Source organism: Marmota monax, unplaced genomic scaffold, assembly GCF_021218885.2.
Source record: "Marmota monax isolate L192 unplaced genomic scaffold, Marmota_monax_Labrador192_F-V1.1 WCK01_AAM20220418_F8-fsc00046, whole genome shotgun sequence".
NCBI classification, from domain to species: Eukaryota; Metazoa; Chordata; class Mammalia; order Rodentia; family Sciuridae; genus Marmota; species Marmota monax.
In genome coordinates, this window is record NW_026692486.1 from 13,594,570 (window position 1) to 13,614,138 (window position 19,569).

Here is a 19,569-nt window from a genome sequence, read left to right on the forward strand (position 1 = left end):
CTGAAGAACCACACCCAGACAGAATCAGCATTCAATCATAGAATTAGAATCAGTAAACAAGGGTGTCATTGGCTTTAAGTTATTTCCAAACAGGACATTAGCTAAAGCTGCTCCCCACCTTACCCTTTAAAAAACAAAACAAACAAACAAACAAACAACAACAAAAAAAAACATAAAATAGTAAGTCTTGGCAATGAACAGAAAGAGCCAGGATTTCTTCAGCTTACTATTTTGTGAACAATGCTTTTCAAGGGTGAAACTGATCAATTTCACAGATAAGAGGCTCTCCCCAACCAAAAAAAAAAATTGTGCAAAGCCTTCCTTTCAGAAGCTGAAGACCCTGGCTACTTTTAGTACATTGTGAGTTAAATAGAGACCAATTTTGTGTAATAGAAACAGGTTATTTTAAACACTACATTTATCACTAACTTGGCGGGGGGGGAAGGTATCAACATTGGCATGACTCAGTTTACACATACGCAAAAATACTAATATCTAGCTCATGGTGATAATGAGAAATATAATTAGGGTCTGCAAGCATTTTTCAGGTCACAAGGTTAAAGCCTGTGTCGAAGGACATTGCATGTATTTCCTGTAGATACGCGTACATTACATTTTAAAAATATATTACTTTCCCTGAATACGTAAAGAATTTTCTGTAGGCAAGATTTTCAAGACTACGCAGACAGCGACATTTGTAGACACATCCTTCAGCAGGAAACTAATCAATTCTTCGGAAATGCCTTAGCTTCCACTTTCGGAGGACCACTGGGATGGTAATCAGTTTCTATCTGGTTGACCAATGCTGACGTCCCCAACTTTCTTAGCTGTCAGACCGATAGGGGCCTGGAAATATCCGCTTCCCGCTCTTTGGAAGGGAGGAATTTAGGACCCTAGGGTTGGATGGGCCACAGATCGAAAAGCAAACGTAGAAAAACACTGACAAGATAAAAAAGCGGAAATATTCGCAAAAGACGCGAGGCCAGGGGCTGCGGACACAGGAACACACAGAAGACAGAACCTGTGTGAGAAGACAATCCAGGACCCTGGGGCGGTAACACCGAGGACTCGGTACCCCCTGCGACACCCCTGACAGTCCAGCCGTCTGGAAGTGCCTTTGTCCGGGTCGGCCGGCCGGCCAGTACCGCAGCCACTCCCCATACCTTCGGGAGGCTGAGGCCGATGCGGCCGCCCCGCAAGTGGCCTAGAAATCCCCGGCACTCACCGCCCGCCCCTCAGCTAGCCAGGCTCGGCCAGACTTACTAACCGGCTGGTAGACGCCATCTTCGCGGCCACTACAGTTCCAGCAACAACAGCTGCGCTGGAAACAGGAAGAGACTGTGGCGGCTAGACGCTCCAAGACCGGCTTTTATAGGAGAATCGCCCACGCAGTCGTAACAGGGCGCGGCTACGGGTTGGGAGAAGGGCCAAATATAATAAGATCCGGTGCGCCACGTGCTTTGCGTTTTCTTATTTTCTTGCTGCGTTTCGGTAATTCTCTATGTTGTTGGGCGAGTCACGAAACTACCCAGGGAAGTCTCAAGGGAACTCTGCAAACAGGTTGCATCATAGCTACTCTTAATCTGACGGAGTTAAAGCACAAAGAAAATCCTGGCCTTGTGGAGGGGGGCAAAGCCCGCCTCCCTAAGGACTAACCATTCCTTTTCCACCCTCGAGTCTATTACTCTCGTATGAGTACATTTCTTTCTTGCCCCCTGGGAATGATTCTTTTTTACTGAGAGATGTGCAATAAAAAGAGAAATTAGCTTATGTCATCCAGAACAGATGTCAATTCAAGCTGTGTCTTCGGCAAGCGTGCTGTCTTAGTAGGCACGTCCTTTAGCTCATGGGTGTAAGGTTAAGAGTGTCTTGCATACTCTTTTAGAACTGGCAGGAGATGAAACAAAACCTTGTAACTGCACTCTGTGCTGTGAGGCAGAGATATGGGCCCTGCTCTGATCATTTGCTCCCCCTCCCCCATGGCCTTTGCAAATAGCTGATAGCTAAGTACAGAAAACTTGAGGGAACATCTGAATACAGCACAAAATCTCCAGATTTATGGACCAAACTAACGTCAAATGGTAGTAATAATAAGGCTTTGCTGGAAATGAACCACCCCAAATGTAGAAATTGGAGGAAAGGGCGCTTTGTGGTTTCCCAGGGGAATGAGGATTCAGATATAGTGACCTCTTCATCTTCATTTAGGGATGGGACTTGAATGCCACTGAGCACACATTGTTTTCTTTAGCGCAAGTAAGAGATACTAGCTAATTTCCTTAGAAAGAACAAGGAGTGTGTGACGCAGGAATTAGAAACTGAAATCTAATTGGGATGAGGAGCATGTTTTCTTTCTTTCTTTTTCCAATCTTATGTTCCCTAATTCTATAATAGAAAATTTGACTGTACTACTGTGTTTTTTTTCCACAGTTAGTAAAAGTTTTAATAATGTCAACCCATTTCATCTGTGCCAGTGGTAATCAGGAAAGGGCTTGGGGATGCTCCACCTCAATCCAGTAGAAAGTTTTCATGGTAAAGTATCTTGGCTAGTGGAAAAAGAGAAGGGCAACTAGGCATCTCTCAAGGATCAAAAATAAGGATCCAAACATAAGGATACCTGGTGAATTCAAAGTAGGTACTCAACAGTATTGGTTGAAGGAAGAAATAATCCAAGCAATTTAACACACTGATTGATTAAATTATTCCTGCCCCACCTGAGTATTTTTTATCTGTCATACCTTGTAAGGATTTCTTTCATATTAAAATAGTTGCTTAGGTAAGCCATTTCTTCATTTTTCTTTTGTTAGTCTGGCATACTATAAAGCATTTTCATCATACTCTGGTTTCTCTTCAGATCGTATAAATCTTTCGCCTTAAAGCATTTTCATCATCGTTATCCTATTTAATCTTTATTTCTGATCCTGAGATTAAAACACTTGCACATGCAAAACTGAGGTTTTATCACTTAGAAATCATGATTTAGGATAGCAGTTATCAAAACTCCTAGTTTGTGATCAATGATATTTTATTTAAATCAAGTATGTAAATTAATTAAAATAATTTAATTATGTTAATTCTTTAACTGAACACATCTTTTTTAAATTAAAATTTATTTTGTTTCTGTGAAACCACAACTTGATATGCTAATTGTAGTTCTTCTTTTTTTTTTTTTTTTTTTTATTTATTTATTTTTTTAGTTTTCGGCAGACACAACATCTTTGTTTGTATGTGGTGCTGAGGATCGAACCCGGGCCGCACGCATGCCAGGCGAGCGTGCTACCGCTTGAGCCACATCCCCAGCCCCTAATTGTAGTTCTTCTAAAGTATAAAATATTTTACATGCCTAATAAATGATTTAAAATTTTTTGTAGTCTACTAGATTTAACTTTTTAAAAAATAACTTTATTCAAATACAGTTATGTTGAGAGCCACCCCCAATCAGGATGGCACTTGGCATTGCCAGAAGGAGTGGTTGAGAGGTGACGCCAGCGAGCCATTAAGATGATGATAGTTAAGCTGTGCATAATTGCTGTGACTGGATGATGCTGGATTGAGACAGGCTGTGTATTCAGTTGTATATGGACCCCTGCTGTCCAGCAATAGGGCGGCTCCTGCTGCCTCAGGCGCCCGCTACTTTTGAGTTCTCCCCTTGAGTTCTCGTGGAGGCCCGTTGAGGGAGATTATATATATATATATATATATATATATATAAATTTCTAAAAAATAGAGATTTTTTTAACTTTTTTTTTTACATAGCACTATACTTGATAAATTACAAATGATACCTTACCACAATGAATTTTCATACTAGTGATAGTCCTGGGCTTGCATCTTGATGGTTTAGTTTCACTATGCAGAAAAATAAGGTTCTGCTAAAATAGAGGCTGTGTACACACTTGAGTAGAAAGTCCTTTCGCACTTGCAATGCAGAGATGCCCCTTATCTCTACTTACTCCTCTCTGGTATTGAGTGCCTATATTGTAGGGCCTAGAAGGCAAAGGGACTGGGAGGGCAGCAGAGCATCATAGAAACTGGAGATCAATGTAGATTGCTAATAATTTGGAAATTGGCTTTATTATATCTAGATGTAATTTTTTTCTTTTTATTTTTTTCTGAGTGGAATAAACTATAACACATAGGTTTTGCAGTGCAGGATTCCAGGGTATTATTAATTAAAAACAAGAGGGTATACTCCTTGATATTTGTCCTAAAAAATTAAAGTCATTATACAATAGAGGTACATACATACTCATGTTTATAGCATTATGGTTCATAATAGTCAAATTATGGAACCAACCTAGATGTCCTAGATAATGGATGAATGGATTTAAAAAATTGTAAATACACACACACACACACACACAAATGGAGTTTTATTTTGTCATAAAGAAGAATGAAATTGGGTTAGGACTGTGGCTTAGTGGTGGAGTGTTTGCCTAGCATGCGTGAGGCACTGGGTTTGATCCCCAGTACCACATAAAAATAAACAAATAAAATAAAGGTATTGTGTCCATCAACAACTACAAAAATATTTTTTAAAAAATGAAAAAGAATGAAATTATGTCATTTGCAGGAAAATGGATGGAATGGATAGAACTTGAGAGCATTATGCAAAGTATATAATAAGCCAAATTCAGAAAGCCAAGAATTGTATGTTTTCTCTCATATGTGGAAAAGAGAAAGGAAAAAGGAAAAGAAAAGAGGGTTGTGTCTCATGAAAATCAAAAGGAGATCAGTAGAGTAGAATAAAGGGACCAGGGGAAGGAGCAAAGGAGGGAAAGGGGAAATAGTGGGAAACAATATTGATCAAATTATATTATTATATCATGTGTACATACAAATATGTAACAACAAATTCCATTATTATGTATAATTATAATGTGCCAATAAAAAAACATGGAATAAAATAGGAGAGTGTGTTAAGAATAACATACTCCTTGCATTCCTAACAGTGTATTGGAAGTTTGGTGACATGGAACCAGAGCATGTGAAGAGCAGATTCCTTCCCTGGAAGACCTGCAAGATTTAGTTGAATTCTTTGAAGTAGGCCTGAGGTCTCTATGCATTGTAAAGGTCGGGCGAACATCGGAGGAAAAGACCACCAAGAGACTGTCTCATGCAACAGCAAAGGGTTTATTGGGGGTCCAGCATGCTGGGGCTCCAACCTCACCTCGAAGGGGTAAAGAGCCAAGAGCCCCTAGAACAGCTTGAGCAGAGCTTTTATACGTTCTTTGGAAAGGGCAGGGACTTCACATACAGCATAACAAATCATCACATGCCACGGGAAAATCAAACAACTCTTAACCATGATTAGTACATTCACTGGCGGGAACAAGTCGGGTAGGGGTGATTGGTCAGCACAAAGAAGGGTATACATTCTAACTCATTGGCTTAAGCCCTGAGGTGTGTACGTGCCGGACTGCACGGTTTCTGGGTAGGGGGGGGTTGTTTTTACAGAGCAACCAGATGGTCAGGGGAGATTTCAACATACATTTTAGTGGCTTTTCCGGGAGTTGTTTTTACAGAACTTGAAACAAATCTTATCCTTTACATTTCAATTTCTTTAACCTTTCAGCATCAGGTTCTTTAACAGGTATCTCATGTTCACTACCTTATCTACTTCTTGATTATCTTGTCAGGCAAGTATTATTATTTTCCTTCTAAATGGTTAGAGAGGTTGAATAGGTAAATTTCCCAGAGTCACACAATAAGTCAGTGTTGCAGGTACAATTCAAAGCCAGAGATGACTGACTAAAAAATGCCCCACTTCTGTGAATGCATACTATGTAACCTACTGTAAGACCTTCTACCTAGGCCCAAATCACTGTGCCCTGGGAAATACAGTATACTGTAGAAGTGTTCACTTTTGAACTTTTAGTCCAAAAATACTTTTAGTGTTTTCTTTTGAATTTTAAATTTATGTTGATTTTTTATCCCTTAATAAAGGTAATAGAGCTTTATTTCAATTCAATTAGAAGTATTAACAGGGGATGTGGCTCAAGCGGTAGCGGGCTCGCCTGGCATGCGTGCGACCCGGGTTCGAGCCTCAGCACCACATGCAAACAAAGATGTTGTGTCTGCCGAAAAACTAAAAAAATAAATATTAAAAAAAAAAAAAGAAGTATTAACAAAAAATAATAATGGGCCAGGCATGATGGTGCACGCCTGTAATCCCAGCAGCTTGGGAGTCTGAGGCAGAAGGATTTTGAGTTCAAAGACAGTCTCAGTAATTTAGTGATGCCCTAAACAACTTAGCGAGACCCTGTCTCAAAATAAAATATAAAAAAGGGCTAGGGATGTGGCTTAGTGGTTAAGTGCTTTTGGGTTCAATCCCTGGTACCAAAAAAAAAAAATGGTTTTAATAATAGTAGCCATCATTCATATAATGCTTATTATGTTCCAGGAACTATTTTAAGGTTTTGCCTATATGACCTCATTTAATCTTTCCAACAAATCTATAAGTTGGGTACTATTACTGTCTTTGTTTAAGAGAGAAATTGAGGTATAAAATGGTTAAATAGCTAGCCTGAAGTCACATAACTGGTATGGCAGAGCTAGGATTAGGACCCTAGTAAATTGGCTCCAGAATCCTTGCAGATATCTCCTAATAGCAACTCCATGTACAAGAATTTAGACTTAAGAGTATCTAAGATCAGGGAATTAATTTGTGGCTCATGGAAGCAGTGGACCTACAGCAATCATGAGGGCTTGATTTAATGGGGCAGCTGTAATCTAAAATATTCTTGACAGTTGTCCCACACAAGAACACTTGAGTCTGTCAGACCATGTGCTACCTAAGCTGAAATGTGCCTGGCTTATATCCCATTTCTAAATGTACCTGCACGTATGATCTTGAATTTAACTGTTCCACTTATTTGTTACTGATTTATTTAAAACTTTGATTTTATTTGTAGCAGGTCCTTCATCAGAGAATAAATCCCAATCATTTTATTGAGAAAATCTGGCAACTTCCCCAAGTACCAGGAAGTCACATATAGGCTTAAAACATTAATCATCTATAAATAGAAAATATTGTCACTTGTATCCTTACAAAATCAAGGAGGAAGATTTACTTCAATATTCACTGAGCAGTGTTTTCTTTTGAATTTTAAATTTATGTTGATGAAAACATCACAAAATAAACAACCTTGAAAGGTTCACATTAACAATTTGTGACTTTTTATATTAGTATTTTTTCTAAAAAATATCACTTAGCATTAAATTTATGACTTCCAAAGTTTTGCTATGTGGGCTGGGGTTGTGGCTCACTGGTGGAGCACTTGCCTAGCATGTGTGAGGCATTGGGTTCAATTCTCAGTATCGCATATAAACAAATAAAATAAATGTTCATCAACAACTAAAAAAAAAAAATTAAAGAAAGTTTTGTTACACTGTATACTTTGTATACAACCAGAATATGAAAACTTATGCTCTATATGTGTAATATGAATTGTAATGCTTTCTGTTGTTAAATATAAAAAGAAAATAATAAAAAAATAGACAAAGATTTTTAAAAAGTTTTGCTACACTATTTAGTGTTTTTATTATATATCTTGAAGTCAATATTTTCCCCTAAGTAACCTTTTCATTTTTTAATAAAATCATGGAATTCAAATGATTCTCAAGTGCATTGATTTCAGTCTAGATAAAATTTCTGGTCCTTGATCAAGTTCTTTGAGGAAAAATTGAAGGAAAATTAGGTGGTAGAACATGTTCTTATTCATATGACCTGTTACTTGCTACTTCTTTGAAGACTGAATTTTCACATTAGCTTTTTATTATTTCTATGAAAATCACATATTAATTGTCATATTATGTAAATGAACATCTAGTTTCAAATAATCTCATTTTTAATCTTAAATTAAAACTCTGAAAATATTAGTTATAAAGTATGACCATGGGATAAGAATATAAAACTACCTCTGTCATCACTGTCATGCATCACTCACAGTATTATTAATTGCCTCTTTGGGAAGCAATCTAGTGATACTCCAAAAATGGCTTATCCATTAAAGACTTCCCAAGCCAATCATCTCACTTCTGAGAACTAGAATAAGGAAATAAACTGAAATATGGGATATTATGTTCATGAAGATATCCATTGCAATGTTATTTATAATAATATAAAACTGGAAGCAAGATAAATACTAAAAATAGTAGACTTGAAACATTTTGTCATATTCTGAAATGGAAAGTAACCTTTATGTTTAAAGCAGGGGAATAATAATACAAAGGGCTCTGACATTTTGGTATAATTTAGTTGTTAAGACCTCCTATCCATGTCTTAGGTCCTTTTCTAAGCAATGCTTTACCAAGGCTGATTCTGTTACTTCAGATGCTTGAGAGCAAACTACAGTGAGGTCACTGAAGGCATCTGCATCCTAATTTTTTCTTTGTATCTCTGTGACTAATGCTTTCACACACAGTAAACACCCAACAAATATAGGTTTCTGTGATTTCTATGTTTATGTAGTAAAAATGTATTTTTATATCATTATTATTTGGACTATTCTTCACAATAATTAAGCTAAATGAATGAGGTTTTAACCAAGTTTTCCCCCATTGTAACTAGCTTTGCCTCTTTTTTTTTTCCCTTAGTGCTTTCTATTATATCTGCTCATTCTCTTTACTTTCTGACCTTTTTGCCTAGGATTTTGTTTGTTCGTAGTAACAAGATGAAAGGATCCTGCCCCACACTTTCTTGAAAGAGCATTTGCCACCCACTGTCTTTCCACTAATCTTAGCTAAAACAGGTAGTCTCTGTGCAGTGTCTTGTATTCAGACATCACACCCACACTCTCATGACTAGCCTTATTATTATCTTAGCATTAATAATATATTCACTACTATTGCTTGATGTGTGGCACACACCTGCAATCCCAGCTACGCGGGAGGATGAGGCAGAAGGATCGACAGTTCAAGACCAGCCTGGGCAACTTAGTGAGGAACCCAATCTCAAAACAAAAGATTGAGGGTGTAGTGCAATGGTAGAGCACTACTCGGTTCAATCACCAGTATTAAAAAAAAAAAAAAAAGAAAAAGAAAAAAATTAATACTGTACTTGCTACTATGCCAAATCCCTTATTGAGTATTTTGCATGACAATAAAATAAGCAATTCCTAAATATAGCTTCATAGAGATGGTATTTGGTTCACTGTCAGTTACTTGGGAGACTTCTAGTGGGTTGAGTTTTTAAGGTTATAAAAACCAAAGTTAACTTCAATATCACTTTTGGGTTAAAACCCCAATACATGCAATGAGTTAGCCATCTTTCACCGATTTAAATTATTATTCTACATCATTTGCATTTATGTGATATAAAAATTGCATAAAAGTCCATGTCAATTTTTGCATTAATCTGTTCTCAGTATTTTCACCATGCGAGTTAATTTTGAGGCATTTTCATGAAAAGCTCACTCTAAACATGTCTATGAATTTCTTTTTAAAAATTTTTTTTAGTTGTAGATGGATACAATATGTGTAATATGAATTGTAATGCTTTATTTTATTTATTTATTTTTATGTGGTGCTGAGGATCGAACCAGTGCCTCACACATGCAAGGCAAGCACTCTACCACTGAGCCACAACCCCAGCCCCTAAACATGTCTATGAATTTCCATACTCCTTTTGGTTATGTTAAAATTTGGCTACAGTCTTACATTATTGACCATTTTGCAAATGAGGTGTTAGTTATTTCTTTCTGCTTTCTTTTTTGTCTGTGGAAGTCAGTGCTTTAAAAAAATCCCTATTTCCCACAAACCCAAAGTTAACAGTTTGATTTACAGTATTGAGATCTGGAGAATTTCATACTAATCTAAATGGTTACCAATCTGTATGTCTAAAATAACTTGACATGTTTGCTTTTTTCAAATTTTCATATAGTTGTTCCAGAATAATATATGAACTGAACTTCATATTAATGAGAATTTAGTTTTTGCTTGCTTTCAAACAACTAAACTGCACCTCTGGGTACATGTTGAAAGCCACAGTCCAGTCAGAATGATGCCTGGCATTTGCCAGAGGGAATGGTCGAAAGGTGACGCCAGCGAACCATTGAGATGATGATTTGAGTTAAGATATATATATATATATATATATATATATATATATATATATATATATATATATAATTGCTGTGATGCTGGATTGATTGTATTGTATATTTGACCTTTACTGTCAGGCAATAGGGTGGCTCTTGCTGCCTGGGGGGCCGGCTACTTTGGAGTTCCCTTGAGTTGGGGGAGATTGGATGGAGCCCAGTGGAGGGAGTGTGTTCTCGTGTGTGGTGTGTGCAGTGCCGGTGAGAGTTGGGGAATAAAGAGTTGCTGTTTGAATCTACAAGGCTTTGTGGAGGCTCTGTTATTTGTGCCTAGCCAGACTGCGGCAGGTACTTTTATTTGTAACCCCAAACTTTTGGATTTACTTATTTAGTTATTCATTTACTTTTGCGGTACTGGGGATTGGAGTCAGGGGTACTCTACTACTGAGCTATTATCACCAGCCCTTTTTGATGTTGTTTTGAAACAGGGTCTTGCTAAGTTGTCCAGGTTGGTCTCAAACTGGTATCCTATTGCCTCACCATCCTGGGATTACAGATGTGTGCTAGTGTGCCTGACTGGATTCATTAATATGGAAATATAGGTTGAGCACCACTAACTAAAAATCTGAAAGCCAAAATGCTCCAAAACCCAAAACATTTTGAGTACCAACATGATGCCACAAAATAGAAAACTCCACACCATAAGAATTTGTTTCATGAACAAAATTATTAATTTTTAAAATTATTTAAAAATGTTATATAAAATTACATTTAGGGGGCTGGGGTTGTGGCTCAGTGGTAGAGCGCTCACTTATTATGGGCAAGGCCCTAGGTTCTATCCACAGCACTACATAGAAATAAATAAATAAATTGAAGATATTGTGTTTAACTACAACTAAAAAATAAATATTTAAAAAATTACATTTAGGCTATGTGTATAAGGTGTATATAAAACAGAAACTAATTTCATGTTTAGACTTGAGTCCTATCCTCAACATATCTTATTATGTACATGCAAATATTCCAACCCCACCAATAAAAAACACTCCAAACTCAAGTTCAAAACACTTCTGGTCACCATGCACAAAACGCAACTCAAAGCGGATCAAGAACCTAGGAATTAGACCAAAGACCCTCACCTAATAGAAGAAAAAGTAGGCCCAAGTCTTCATCGTGTCAGATTAGGCCCCAACTTCCTTAACAAAACTCCTAAAGTGCAAGAAATAAAATCAAGAATCAAATGAGATGGATTCAAACTGAAAAGCTCCTTCTTGGCAAAGGAAACAATCACTGAGGTGAAGAGACAGCCTACGTACGGTATGGGAGCAAATTTATACCACATGCACATCAGATAGAGCACTAATCTCCAGGATATATAAAGATCTCAAAAAATACTAAAAAAACAAACAACTCAATCAATAAATGGGCTAAGGAACTGAACAGACACTTGTGAGAAGAAGATACACAAGCAATCAACAAATATATGAAAAAGTGTTCAACATCTTTAGTAATTAGAGAAATGCAAGTGAAAACTACTCTAAAATTTATCTCATCCCAGTAAGAATGATAGTTATCAAGAATACAAGCAATAATAAGTGTTGGAGAGAATGTGGGGAAAATGGCACACTCATACATTGCTGGTGGGATTGCAAATTGGTGCAACAACCTTGGAAAACAGTGTAGAGATGCCTCAGAAAACTTAGAATGGAACCACCATTTGACCCAGCTATTCCACTTCTTGACCTTTCTATACCCAAAGGACTTAAAATCATCATACTATAGTGACATAGCCACACCAATGTTTGTATTAGCTGAATTCACAATAGCTAAACTGTGGAACCAACCTAGATGCCCATCAACAGATGAATAGATAAAGAAACTGTGGTATATATACACTATGGAATATTACTCAGCATTAAAAGAGAATAAAATTGTAGCATTTGCAGGCAAATGGATGAAGTTGGAGAATATTATGCTAAGTGAAGTAAACCAATCCCTAAAACTTAAAGGCAGAATGTTTTCTCTGATTAGTGGGTGCTGATCTATGATGGGGAGATAGAATAGAGGAACTTTAGATTGGGCAAAGGGAATGGTGAGGAGAATGGAGGAACTTTGGACTGGGCAAAGGGGAGGGTGGGAAAGGGATATCGGGATAGGAAAAATGGTGGAATGAGATGACATCATTACCTTAGGTATATGTATGATTGCACAAATGGTGCGTCTCTACACCGTGTACAATCAAAGAATTGAAATGTTGTGCTTCGTTTGTGTATGATGAATTGAAATGCATTCTGCTGTCATGTACAACTAAGTAGAACAAATAAAAATAAAAATAAATGAAAATAAAAAATAAACACTTCAGGTCCTACACATTTTGAATAAAGGATCTTCACCTGTATACTTTTTATTTATTAGAAAATAAGACAAAGGTTGTGTGACTTTTTAAGAGAAGTCATTGAGCATTGTAGACAATTACTTCTATTTCCTAAAAACTGAAAATCCTGAGCACAAGAAAGACCAGATTAATATTTTTGTATGATGTTATAACTAATTTGCATAATTCAAATTCATGTACATTGGGCAGCCACATTGTACCCATGCACTTTATTCATGTTTTATTTATACAATCAGATTTCATTCAATAGTCTCTTCCATTTTTTTTTTCAATTAAAAGAGTTGAGCTTGATTCTTTGACTAGATATACAATTTGCACACCCAATAATGGAAGAATTGATTGTTTCCAGTTTTTGATATTATAAACGATGTGATCATGAACATCCTTCTTCATATTTATGGGTGAACATGTTTATGTTGAAAGGGTAAATACCTGCCAATGAATCAGGCCATGAAAGAGCATTTTCATATTATATTTTTTTCATTATTGTGAAATTGCCCTCCAGAAACATACCAATTTACTCTTCAGCCAATTGCATTTCTAGAGGAGGCCTATTTCCCCATGTTAGGACTACAGGGGCTGGGACATCACCTCAGTAACCTTCCCTCCTTTTTCTTGTTAGTTCCAGGGATTGAACCCAGAAGCACTCAACCACTGAGCCACATCCCCAGCCCTTTTAATTTTTTTATTTTGAGGCAGGATCTCACTAAGTTGCTTAGGGCCTCGATAAATTGCTGAGGTTGGCTTTGAACTTGTGATCCTCCTGCCTCAACCTCCTGAACCTCTGGAATTACAGGTATGCACCACGGTGCCTGGTCCCTCAATCTCATTTTAAACATAAAACCAGTTTCTGATTAGAAATATCTGCTTACCAAGATATTTTATTTAATTTATTAGAAAATAAGACAGGGGCTGGGGATGTGGCTCAAGCGGTAGCGCACTCACCTGGCATGCGTGAGGCCCGGGTTCGATCCTCAGCACCACATACAAACAAAGATGTTGTGTCTGCTGATAACTAAAAAATAAATAAATATTTAAAAAAAAAAAAAAAAGAAAATAAGACAAAGGTTATGTGACTTCTTAAGAGAATTAATTTAGTATAACCTAACACTAACCCTAACCTAATCTCTCAAGAGGGAGATGAATATAGCATTCCTGATTTTAATTTATTATTTACTTTTACTATTTTATGTAATTTATTTATGTATACTTGTAATAAAGCAAAAACATTGTTAAAATACATTTAAGTGCCTCCTCTGTCATGTAACTGCCTTTTCTCTATTTTTTCTCCGTAGCAGTTTAGATACATAGCAACTACTGTATGTTTGACCTTTTTGTTTATTGTTTTGTTTTCCCTCACTGGAATGGAAATTTTAGAGGGGAAGGAGTTTTTTTGTTTTGTTTTGTTTTGTTTGCTACTGTATTCTTAGCAACCACAATAGTGACTGGTATATAGCAACCCATCCAATAATTATTTGCCAATTAAATTAATTGTAAAACAAAATAAAAATAAAAATATATCAATACATGATCAAAAATGAGCAAAATTTCTTTCTCACCAACCTGTTCAGCCACACAGACCACAAACTTTCCCAAAATTAACCACAGTTCTCAATGAGTGTTCATCCTTTTAGACCTATTTCAGTGGATTTACATATAGTTACAGAAAAATTATATATATGATATACAAGCGAAATATCGAATATTGCTATGCATTTAATTTTATTTAATTAAAATTAAATAAGATGTTATTCTATAAGGTTTTTTTTCTTAATATATCTTTGAGATAATATTTTGGTCACACTCAATGTTCCTCCATGTTCTTTTTAAATTCTGCTTTGCCGGATAAAGGCACATTTTAGGTGGCCAAGTGTTTAGAGTTATGTATCCTGGGATTGGACTTCTAGGGGACAAAGTTCTATATTATTGAGTAGCTGAAACCTTAAGTAAAGGAGGCAGGCTAAAGCAACTTTGAGACAGAATGCTAACTACATCTGTGATTTTAGGAACAATATTTTAGCATTTTAGGAAGTCATTAATAAGTGAGAGATGTGAGCCAAAGAAAGACTTGGAGTTAAAAACAAAACAACAACAAAAACAATGGTGTCATCATGGCCATATTCAATAGGCTGAAATCTATTCACCGAAGAAACATGGAGTACTTACTTTTTGCCAGATTCTGCTTGAGGTGCTGGGGACACAGCTGTGAAGAGAATAGTAAAAATTCCTGTCCTCACGAGGCTGATCTTAGGAGGAGAAGATAGTAAAATTAAGTGAGAAAAACAATGTAAGTTAGATCATTATAAATGCCCAGGAGAAAAAATAAGGCAGGAAAAGAGATTGGAGAGCTAGGAATTACAACTTTATTTATTTAGAGACCAGGTCTCACTATATTGTCCAGATTGGTCTCAAACACCAGGGCTAAAGTGATCCTCCTTGGCCTCAGCTTCCTGATTAGCTGAAACTGAAAGTATGTGGCACCAGGCCCAGCTAGGAGTTAAATGGGAGGTCAGATAAATTCTCCCGAGGGGATAATTGAGTAAAAAAATCTGAAGTAGTCAAGGGGAGTCTGGGGAATAAGTATTCCAAGCAGAGGGAACCACAAGAGAAACAACTTGCATATTGACTGATGTTCAGGGTCAGCAGGGAGGTTGCCAAGGTCTGAGCACGTAGAGGGCAGGGAAAAGTAGCATGAGATAAGGCTAGTGAAGAACAGAAGTCAGGTGATGTAGGGATTCAAAAGTCATAGTTCAGCTTCTACAGGGAGCAAGGCAGAGAGCCAGAAGGGTTTTGAACAGTGTCATGAACTTTCAAAATGATCACTTCCAAGCATGGAACATGGAAACCAGTGTTTTACCAGGAGGCATTCCAGAGGGAAAAGTTCAGAAAACGGAACAGTTTTCATGAATTTTTGTATTCTTCCATGCATGTATTTGTTAGTATATGTTTCAGGATTAATTATAAAAATAGTGTTATAAGATGTCATCAGGGGAGAGAATGAAATTATGGTATTTAGAACATATACCGCTGAGGTTTCAAATTAGTATATATATATATATATATATATATATATATATATATATTTTTTTTTTTTACAGATAATTAATGAGAGTTAATGAAGCAAATAATTCACCTTTTCTGATAAGATAACCATTTACTGATTCAAGGCAATATGATTATCTTATCTTCTTAATGATAATTTTTGCCACAAATGAAAAGCTTTAAAATTTTTTTAGAAGTGCTGTATCTAAATATAAAGGAAAATAGCACCTTTATATTATGATAAAAGTTAATATTGATTAGAAAATCCAATTATTACTACAATTTATTCTGATATATCCCAAGATAGCTGTTTGTCAGCAGGTAAACTTCCTATTTAATTGGCATGATTGAGTAATTAGATGTATTCTCAGAGCAGCAATAAAATGAAAATCTTGTGTTTCAGGAACATGGTTGAGGCTTTTCTTTTGTTTTGTTTTACCCTTGGGTTTATCCAACTGAGACCAAGGACATTCCTTGTTTTATTTGGGAATAATTTTTAATTTAAAATATTTTGTAATTGTGTAGTTATGTAATTGTTTTCATCATAAGATGGGAAAAATTCTGAATTTAACAAAATTTGTGATGAGTTGTTTTTTGCTCTTACTAAAACCCTCAGAGTCACATCATCTTTTTCCTGGGGTCCTGCAGAAGCCTTCTTATGGGGGTCTCTCTCCCTCTCTCTCTCTTTCCCTCAGGTCAATTGATCTTCTAGAAGACAAATCTGATCATTCTACCGTATAATCTATATCAGATAGTACTGTATTCATCTGTAAATAACAGAAAATGCTATTTCAGTGGCTTAAACAAATAGGGGTTTGCTCATTTCATGCATTACAAAGCCTAGGGGTAGGTACAGTGGCTTCAATATCTTCCAGGCCCCAGTCTCTTTTCATCTTCCTCCTAGGCTGTCCTTCGTGCATAGACTTTCACCCTTGTGCTAGTTTTCACAGATGTTGCATCTCTAGGGCTACTTCTAAATTGCAAGCAGGAAGAAGGTAGAGGGTGGGGATGACACAAAAGTCTCAGGAAGACATTACTGTTACCTTTTTCTGTGAAAGGAAAGCACTTAAGACCAGTTGCAAAGGAAGCTGAAAAATTGGGTACTTTGACTTTTTAGACTGAATAGAAATAGTAAAATGAGAAGGTGAATATTATTGGGTTTTGATATCCAGATTATAGTTTTTATTATACTCTTTTTTTTTTCCATAAAAAACGATCTTTAAGAGTTCAGCATTGCTTACTATGTCATACCACATCTCTTATTATTGTGTAGTTTGTTATTGGAGAGTAACTTCTTCGGGGCCTTTGGGAATTGGTAGGCAATTTGTCTTCACTTTTGCTAACCTGTCTGTATTAATGAGGGTTCTCCAGAGAAACAGATCCAGGTGGTTATAGAAGCTGGTAAGTCTGTAACCTGTAGGGTGAGCAGAGGTGAAGAATCAGGAGGGGCCCATGTGGCAGGTCAAATCTGAAGGCTATGGATCTGCAACTCCTCTCTTGCTCAAGGGAAGTCAGCCTCTTGTTCTACCGTGGGCTTCAACTCACATTCATCTACATTATGAAGGGCAACTGTCCTGCTCAAACTCCACTGGTGTACAGGTCTGGGGGTAGCTTAGTGGTGGAGCGTATGTTTAGGCCTTGAACTCAATCCCTAACACCAAAAAGAGAAAAAATTCACACACACACACACACACATGAATCTCCATAAATTAAATGGCAATCCCATCTAAAAATTCTCCTAGAAGCATCCGGAATAATGTTTAATCATAAATCTGAGCATCATGGTATAGTCAAACTGACATACAAAATTAACCATTACTACATCTAAAGTAACTATACTTGAACCTCAGGAAATGACATATGCTAAAAGGTATGGGGAAAAGAGCTCAGTTGAGAAATTGAAATGAGTTCTGTGATTAGATCTTCAAGTAGGATGACTGGGAGAGCCGAGCCTGGAGGGGTGAGCAGAAACCCTGTCAGGCAGGGCATTGTTGGCCCTGCTGAGGAGAGTATCCTTTATGTGAACAGCAATAGGAAGTAAAGAAAAAGTGTTAAGTCACGTAAGATATTTACTCATTCACTTCCTCTTGTGTTCATTCTGTCCCTCATTTCAACCAATGTAATTGGTGTGGAAGTGAACTGGAATTGGCCTAAATCACTTGGCATGTCTAATCTCTTTGTTGACAGTGTTTAGTTCAGGGACAAGTCAATAACATACAATTTGTCATTTGCGGAAGCTTCTGAGAAAGGGTCTTTTTTTGTATTTGGTAGCATGACCACATGATGCATAGAAACTTCTTTGGCCATGTTGAATCTTAGAGAGGGAAACCTGAAGATAATATCGACACACATAAAATACATCTGTGGAATGGAGCTTGGGGACAGAGTATAATCTGAGTCTTGGATCAAGCTGTAACTGAAACTAGACTATTCCTAAAATGTTAAGACAGAAAATTTATTTTCATTTGATTTAAACCCATCTAAGTTAGGTTTTTGTAATTTACAACATCAATATTTTTAACTAATATGCATATATATTCATATGTATATATACATTAAATATGTATGAAGATCACATTTGCATTTTAAAAAGTTCATTTGGTTTAAAAGGAATTAATGGATCACATGGTGAGAAGCAGGAGCAACCATTATGAAGTAGAATAATAAACTGGTTAGGACATGACATTGACCTGCAATAAAATGGTGGCAGTTGGGGCAGAGAGAAGTGATGGATTTAAGAGATATTTAGGATAACACACAGAAGACTTGCTTGAATGTAGGGAGAAACATCTGAAGAAAGTTAAGAGTGATTTCCTCATTTTCCAGCTTGAACTACTGGCTTGGTGGCATCCTTCACTGAGATATGGAAAGCAGACTGAATTTGGTTTGCCTGTTTAGGGTTCACAAAGAGAAAACAAATGAAGTGTGGAATACATGAATTTGAAATTTAATACCAGGAACTGGGTTGGAGATAGACTTGGAAATCACTAGTGTAAAGAGAGTAAATGAAGTTATTTAATGAGAAAGAACACAATTTAGTTTGCAATACCAATATTTAAGGAACAGAAGGAGGTTGAGAAGAGCAGCCAGAGAGTTGAAAGGCAGTTCTGGGTGTGTAGTGTTATAGGAAAAAGAAAAGATAGGGTTCAAGAAGGCCAGCCTAGACCCTGATAGAGAATATCGAGGTAAAGTCAGATAAGACTGGGAATTCTCTTTTAAATCTAGGAACATGGAGATAGTTAGAGAATTTAGAACAATATTGGATGTGGAATTCAGATTGCAGAGGGTTGGGAATTAAGTGAGATGTGTGTATGTGAAAGTGAAATAATCAAACTAGACAAACTCTTTCAAAAGTTATTCTGTTTTGCAGTAAAACTTCTCAAAAAAAAAAAAAAAATCCAGAGCTAAGTTATCAGTTCTCTTGTTATCTATGCTCAGGTATTTGGTGACCTCATTCAGGCCCATGTCTTTAAATATCATTAGTATGCCAGAGGCTCTCAAATTTCTATCTGCATAGCTGGAATCTATTTCCTAAACTCAACACTTGACTGTTCAACTGCCTACTCATCATCTCCATCTGAAAGTTGAATGAACAACTCAAACTTAAAACTGACCTTCTGCTTTTCTCCCAAGCTTGTGCCTCCTGGAGCCCTCGCTTCAGTGATGCATCCAAGTTTTCTAGATGCTGAGGCCACAATCTGCACTCACTCTTAATTCTTCACTTTCTCTCATGCTCCTTATAAACTCCATTACTAAATACTGTTGATTCTACCTTGGAAATATATCCAGAATCTGACCATTTCTTACCTTGCCACCAACATCACTCCTTCTAGAATTATTGCAATGAGTCTCCATACCTAAACCTTTGCTGACTTTAGCAAAGTCAGATTTACATACCCACTTTCACAGACACACATCTCAACACAGCAGCCAAAGATATCCTTTTAAAAGAACCTCAAGAACTTGAGACCCTGAAGAAGACTGCAAGTACTATATTTCAACAGCAAGAAAGAAAAGGATTGGCTTCACTGTTTGAAAAGACTTACTCAATTATCAGTAAGAGAGGAGGCTGGAAACTTCAGCCTAGACGAGTGC

The 19,569-nt window shown here is 36.8% G+C and overlaps 1 protein-coding gene across 2 annotated transcripts in view; it reads right to left on the reverse strand.

Annotated features, from left to right (window-relative positions):
* Gtf2b (general transcription factor IIB) overlaps nucleotides 1-14,774 on the reverse strand; it is a 40,976-nt gene extending 26,202 nt beyond the window's left edge. The window contains exons 1-2 of one of the 2 annotated variants that reach the window (XM_058579022.1): nucleotides 14,599-14,774; nucleotides 13,378-13,447 (exon numbers count right to left, since the gene is read on the reverse strand). Coding sequence is in view for 1 of the 2 variants with exons in the window: in XM_046443298.2 (XP_046299254.1) it covers nucleotides 1,268-1,284 (17 nt within the window). In the remaining variant the exon portion in view is untranslated. Of the gene's footprint in view, nucleotides 1-1,267; nucleotides 1,418-13,377; nucleotides 13,448-14,598 lie in introns of those variants that run through there. The other variant, XM_046443298.2, reaches the window with a different exon arrangement.
* Nucleotides 14,775-19,569: the final 4,795 nt, after the last annotated feature.